This window comes from Glossina fuscipes, unplaced genomic scaffold (assembly GCF_014805625.2).
Source record: "Glossina fuscipes isolate IAEA_lab_2018 unplaced genomic scaffold, Yale_Gfus_2 112, whole genome shotgun sequence".
NCBI classification, from domain to species: domain Eukaryota; kingdom Metazoa; phylum Arthropoda; class Insecta; order Diptera; family Glossinidae; genus Glossina; species Glossina fuscipes.
In genome coordinates this window covers 3,557,150-3,564,391 of record NW_023998455.1, presented here as the reverse complement: position 1 = coordinate 3,564,391, position 7,242 = coordinate 3,557,150, and the positions used below count along the sequence as shown (strand labels likewise).

The 7,242-nt window shown below is 35.8% G+C and overlaps 1 protein-coding gene across 1 annotated transcript; it reads right to left on the bottom strand.

Annotated features, from left to right (window-relative positions):
* Positions 1–6: 6 nt before the first annotated feature.
* LOC119639267 (SH2B adapter protein 2) lies at positions 7–4,351 on the bottom strand. Its single transcript, XM_038036555.1, has 5 exons — positions 3,781–4,351; positions 2,761–2,862; positions 2,428–2,673; positions 1,328–2,359; positions 7–842 (listed from the first exon to the last, which is right to left on the bottom strand). The coding sequence occupies exons 1-5, from the start codon at positions 4,135–4,137 to the stop codon at positions 306–308; spliced, it is 2,274 nt and encodes a 757-aa protein (XP_037892483.1). The 5' UTR covers positions 4,138–4,351; the 3' UTR covers positions 7–305.
* Between the last annotated feature and the right edge of the window lie 2,891 nt (positions 4,352–7,242).

Sequence of the window (7,242 nt, the reverse complement as noted above, 5' to 3'; positions counted from 1 at the left end):
AAAAAAAAAAAAATGTAATGAAGGCTGACTTCCCGTTAAAAACTACTATAAGCGAGTAGTGTATTAAACTAACTTAAAAGATAAAACTCTAAGGTTTAAGTTTAATTCTTTTGATTTAGGAAACTCAACTATTGAGACTTAAGTCCGAAGTAAATATATTCCAAAATGGCACATAAAAGTCTTTGTTCTTTTTACTTTTTTTTTTCCCCCGCCCCCCCCTTCCGTTTATACTAATTTTAAAGCATACGCGCTTAATTAAAGCCTAAAGAAAGTTATTAACTTTAATTATTTGTTTTTTAAACAATTCACACAAAACTATATTGATTATCCACAGCCCGTATGGAAGTTGTGTTGACCGCACTACCAGCTGCAACATTTGTATTCGTTTCGTTACTGTGACCGCTAAAAGCTGCTGTTTGACGATTATTACTATTATTACGAGACATAACCGGCGATTGCAGGTAAATTGTGGAACCTCTTATATAGTAATGAGTCGGCGACATTGAGCTATGCATTTCGTAATCAGTTCGCGGCTGTTCCAATGTTAACGATTCCAATTCTAATGCCAAATTTTGATTCGGATTTGTATTTGGCGGTGCTGATACCGCTGGTACTGTTGTCGCTGATGTAGTTATAACTTGCTGTTGCTGATGTTGTACTGGCTGTGAAAAATATTGTTGTGGTTGCTGCTGCTGCTGCTGCTGTTGTTGTTGTTGCTGTGATATTGGTTGCATTAATTGTTGTTGATGATGTGCGACCATTCCTACAGCTAGTAATTGTGCTAAGTCAATTTCACAGGTTTTTAGACGCACACTCACATTCATGGAAATTACATCCTGCGACTGCAAGATATGAAATAGATGGTCAGTTTTTTTTCGAATTTAAATTGAACATTTTTCCGATTTAATCTATAATAAGAAATATTCTATCAGTCATGCCAACGCTTATCATAAATAAGAGAAGCACTATATATTATTATCTTTCGGTATAATCGTTGAAGCGTTAAAAAAAAAAAGAGAGAAGGAAAAATTTTCATCATTTCCAGAGCAAATTTTAAATAAAAACAGACGGACGGATTCTTGTATCAATTTAATGAGCGCTGACACGTCCCCTTTTCTTTTAAGAGTAAATTACAGCAGAAATTGTCTTCACTTTTTTCGGATTGCCGGATGGGTGTGAAACGGAAAGCGAAGTAAAAAAAACTTCAGCCCAACCAAGTTGAAACAACATTAAATAAATTATAATCTATAATGCAACAATAACAACAAATAAACTCATAAAAATAATAATCATCACTGACACTGAATTGACTCCAAAATTTTGGCTATCTCACATGTCTCGGCGATGTATCTTGCTGGGATGGTGGTCCACCCCCTCCCGTTATTGCATTTGCATTATTATTAAGCAGTGTTGAGACTGTGGTGCCATCAATTCCATTTGATTCGATCATTGGGCCACCGCAAGCTTGATTGTGTATAAATTCTGTTAGAGTAACATCCGAGGTACCGCCCGATTCTAATGGTATAGGATTGTGACGAAAATGCTCGAGCATTTCTTGTATGGAAGGGAACCACAAATGTTGCACACGGCACTGCCCCTTATCGGATAGTGTCATACGTAAATGTTTGGCACGTCCATTGAAATTGAAGGTGAGCACAAATTCACCTTTGCGTGTTTCACTCTGACGCACTAGGAAGAAACCATGACCATTTGCTTCAGCTTGTAGGACCATACGAGCAGCATCTGATCGCGGCAAAGTACCATGGAACCAAGGATATTGACGCATTTCGGCCGTAATATCTGATACATTGATATCACTTTCGTTATCTAAAATAATTCCGTCACAGGTTTCGACATTACTTGATGACGATAAACGTTGTTCTCCACGTTCACCTGTTCGTCTAGGCGGTATATCAGGCAAGTGGCTATCGCCAGCTGCCTCATCTGCCGTTGCTGGATCACCACTATCCGCACCGGTTGCCGTCAGAGAAGATAAAGCATTTTCGGATAGAGAACTGCTAGGCGCTACATTGCCGTTCGAGCCCATGCCACTTTGTTGATGATATTGGGGATTTTGTACAACGTTCAAGCCGACGGCACTAGTTGGGTTTACCGGCGATGTATGCATTGCTGATGCTATAACATCCGATTCGATTGTAGGTTGTTGAGTTGGTGGCGTACGCATACAGTAACGTATTGTTGCTAACCAACTTCGCATGTCGTTAGCATCCTGAGCCTCAATTACATATTCCATATTGTTGTCCGCTTTCAAAACAAATGTATTTTCACGATCAGGCATTTCCAACGCTGTAGTTTCACGCGCCTCCGATATTAGGAAACAAAATACACCACTTCGAGGCTGAAATTGGAAACATTTCTCGAGTTCGTTCATTTCTATTAAGCTAGAATTCATTTAATATGCGTTACCTTTGTAGCTTTTGGCGGCATATAAAATTCCAACATGTAACCACCGACCGCTTTCACCAAAGCCAAACGACATTTTTCCCATTTTTGTGTGCCAGTTGGTTGATCCAAACTTTCTGGCGTTAAATTATTAACTATGCCTTCTTTACGACATTCAACTACAATTTTAGCCAATTTTGTTTTATTTTTACCGCCACTTTCTAGATCGTCCGAGTTTTTATGGAATAGCGCCTGTAAGAAGAGAAAATTCTAATGATAACTCATTTAAAAATGGCTGCTCAATACTATCTATCTAGATGGGCTGGATTAACAGCATTTTAGAAATTAATAGCCAACCTTGCCCTTTCGTAGTCCTTTAAATGACAGGCGTCGAAAGAATGCTTTATGGAAGATTTTCGGTGAGTCATGTTCGCTTTCGTCAAGAGCAGCATTACCACTCTAGAAGAAAGAAAGGGAAAGAACAAAGATTAATATTAATGGAAAAAAGAAAAAAAAAAATCGAAAAATATCGAGTGCGTGGGCGGGCTATTTGCTAATACTTTCTACGTCGACGGCAGACAATGCTTACGCACGTAACACCTACCCACCCATTAAACTTGATAAATGAAATGTCCCATGTCTATTTTTGGCTAACGTCCGTTCATTCGTAAATCTACTTTATTGTATTTTATTGCAACATTGCAACGCATTTTAAAACAACCTACAATAACATTTGCACACAAGGCGATTATCATGATTGTTGTTAAAGCGTAACTTTCCAAGAAAACTATGCGAGTCATCTAAGGAGAATTGAAGAATTTTCCATCCGTACTTGTTGAGGTCCAAAAGAAAAGTTAGATTTAAAGTCGCCCCCTTCTCTTAAAAGGACGTCGATCGATATGGTGAATTCTGTGTTTATTAAGGCGATATTTGCCTGCATATAAAAATGAACATTCATCGTGATACACGCTTTGGTGGAGTGTCCAATCGCTAATGTAAAACGTAAGAGATTATTGTGCCATCTATGCCACATTGCGTATGCTTTACAAGGATATTAATAACACGTAAAATTAAAAATATTATATTGGGACCGATTCCATCGTTATTTATCCCTATCGTTGTCCCTATGAAGGGTTTTCGAAATAATGCCCTTATCTGGGAAGTGAGCGAAAAAATGCTTTGATTCGAACCATTTCCAATGGCATTTGCTGGGTTACCTATGTGTATGAACGTTAGATTAGTGTAAAAAAAAAAAAAGTGTGTCTATCGTATGTCCGTCTTCGCACAAATTTTCTTTATTCCATACCGTCATATCACAAGTGATGTGGAATGTAAAAAACATACATTTTCATAATATTTGCTTTTGCTTGAACTTACCTTTAAATTGTTACGCCTACGAAAGAATTCAGTTTCATAATGTTCGGCAAATGAGTCGACAAACTTTTGGCCAAAATTTCGATATGACAAATTGCGTGCTTCTTCTGGTGTTAAATTCCCATTTATAAAATTGATGCAAGCTTTAGCAAAATCAGCGGCAGCGACGCGTGCATGACGATCGGAAAACTCTTCCCAGCTAGTACCGCATGAATAAGTGATACCCGATGTTGAAGATGAACCTAACATACTGCTACTGGGTATTAGATCTGAGGCTCCAATACCGCCTACAGCGCCGCCAGAACTGCCGCTACCTATGTAGCCGCCAATACTAAAAGCAGCCGTGCTGTTGCCACCCATTTTATGTTAAGCCCACAAACAGATAAACAAAAAACCCGAAAAATTCTATTTCCAAGGCAGAGAAAGAGTTGTGCACAGATAATCTTCAAAAAAGAATTTATTTATTTATTTCTTGATAGCTTCTTTACTCCGGGGCGATGCTATACTTTGTATTTAAATTGAATGTATTAGAGCATAGTTTGTTTGTTTGATCATGCCGAACAAACGCCTACATAAAAATTTTTCTTCTATTTTTTTTTTTTTAGTAAATGGTCTGTCTTCCTGAAAATAGAAAATGATATTTTATATATATGTAGTTAGTCAGTTACCTATAAATTGATATCTTAAAAGCATTAAATTTTGTTTACGATATTAAATAATAAATTTCGTTTTTTTTGCCAATGCTTAACACTATGAACATATATATATATAGATTTGATTCATTCATAAAATATGCGCAGTAATTTAGGTTATGAATTGTCGTTATTGTTATTGTTGTTGCTGTTGTTGCTGTTGTTATTGTTGTTACTTTTGATTTTGCTTTTATATTGTTAGTTAATTGTTATAGCTTCTGTGCGAGTACGCAGGCAGGCAGTCAGACAGTTGGTTGGTCCCCTTTCCTTACTTGCTATTCAATTAATGTTATCTTTTTGTGGATGGAGTAGGGTCTTTTGATTTCTCTGAATTATGATTGACGGCTATTTATTTATTTATTTATTAATAAAAACAAGTTTGGCTGACGTGTTTTATAAAAAAAAAAAAAAACAGAGTTTAAAAATGAAATAAAACAACTAAAGAACCATTTTATTTAAATGCATGCATAAACATGAAATTTCAAGCGCATATGAATCAATTATCATAATATTCAAACAACAAACAGAGATATTCGAAACTTTTCAACCAAGTATATTTAACATATTTTAGATGCAAGAAAGTGGTGACTGTTTTCTTTTTTCTTTTTTTTTTTAAGCAAAAAAAATTTCTCTTTGTTATTACACTTTAATAAACTTTCATGTTACTGCCGCCGCTTGTTGTTGTTGTGTTGTAACTTTTAAATTAAACTTCACTTACATAAAAATATTCTCTATATTTTTTAAACTGAAATAATAATAATAACAATAGTAATGATAAACAAAAGTTATGAGAGCATTATCTCTACGCAAATAATATTTGGTTTTTTTTTTTTGTTTTGTTTTGTTTGGCTCAAATCTGGCCGAAAAATCCCCCGCTCATTCAGCAATCAACCGCGCCACCACACACGATAAACTAATAATAACAAAATGTATGCGATTATCTCTTCTTGACTTTGCAAATAACGTGCACACATACACACGTATACATTTGAATTATTCACAATTCACTCTCATTCGTATGCATACGCGCGGTGCGCGATGAAAAACAACAATTACTTACTATTCACATAGCAGACTCACTCATGCACATAAACAGACACATATTCATATTGAGAAGACGACACTTGTTTATTCATGTTTCATTAGTTATGCTTTAATTATATACGATATGGGGAACGCATTAAGCTTCTCTAGCGTTTTGTAGCACAAACAAATATACTTTAATTATATAGTTGCAATTTTCTTAATACATAATCAATTCATGAATAATCTCGAAATCGTTTCAGAAAAAGAAATTTTTCAAACCAGAATAAAGTATTCGGATAAGCGGATAGTTGGGCTGTCGAATAGTAATGAGTTTCGTCTCTTTATAGCTTATGATCCGGAACGAAGGACTCATTATCCGTTTGATTCTTAGATAAAGCTGGCCGACGGTCTTTTGTTACTTTGAAGTCTGGTGCAACTTTTCACTTTTTCAAAATATTATTATAATAAGACTAATACTAAACACAACTATGTTAAGAACGACTCATAGTCTCCAACACTATAAAAGCAACTCATAGCCTTCATAACTATGTTAAAAACGCCTCATAGCCACCACAAGCATGTTAAAACCAGCCACTATGCCGACCTTTGTGATTAGTAAACAATTTCATATTTTTGATTTCTTGATGAGCGATGCTTGTTCTTCCTCACATTTTCACATTTTTATTGATTATCATTACATTGTAGGGCTCAGCCGGCAAAATATTATAAAATAAATAAAATGATCCAAGATCCTAAAGATGGCCAACAAATAGTACGAATTATTTCTAGTCGAGATAACAATCTCCACGAAGTTGAAACGGCCGATATGGAAACTGAGCATTTTCTGGGTAAATGGAATAAATTCTAATATCATACATGAAGGCTTTTTTTATCGTAACTATGCCTACAAAATTCCCAAAAAAGTGGCACATAACTACTACATTCAACAAACGTGCAATAAAAACAACGCAGTCAAAAGTTAAAAACGACATATGTCATGTAAACATATATGTAATATAACTTATATAATAGCTTGACATAAAAATTTAGCACTAGCATCTAAGAATCTATCGGCTTTATTGAAACGCACTTGAGACGACGCAATTTATAATATGTATGTGTGTTGCACATTATGAGCAACGAGCAGAAAACACAGAAAACAAAAGTGTTTACAGTTACATACGCGTGTAGCCGTTTTACGTGGGCCCTTTGACGGGTTTGGGTCATTTTCAAATTCTTTCGTAAATTTTTGCGAAAGGACGGACGGACATACGCAACATTTATGGGGGTTTTGAAACTTCCTCCATCTTCAGGGCGTTGCAAAAAGTGAATATGGGACTCATCCTTGGGTCGATGCGTCGATCCATTTGTGTACAGGTGCTACAGCATCGCCCATAGAGTAAACCTTGAAATACTTATCGATTAACCGGATGCAGTTTACAAGTAATGAGCCAATTTTTTATTCCTCTTGTAAAACTTAGCTCTTTTCACGAGGTGTACGCGGTACAGTAGGCGTATTTCTGTTAAATTTGGAGTCGATAGCTTCATTTTTGCTATGATGGAGGAGAATGGACTTGCTTAAATCGATTCAAAATTAGATGCCGATCAAAAATATTGAGAACTCTGAAGCTTACTTCTGACCGTTCCAAACGTTTCGACAAAACAAATATAGCTAAATGTGTTAACTTGAAAAGCTACTGAGATGCTGTCGCTGAATGCTCTTTATTTGACATGTCTGCAACACTTG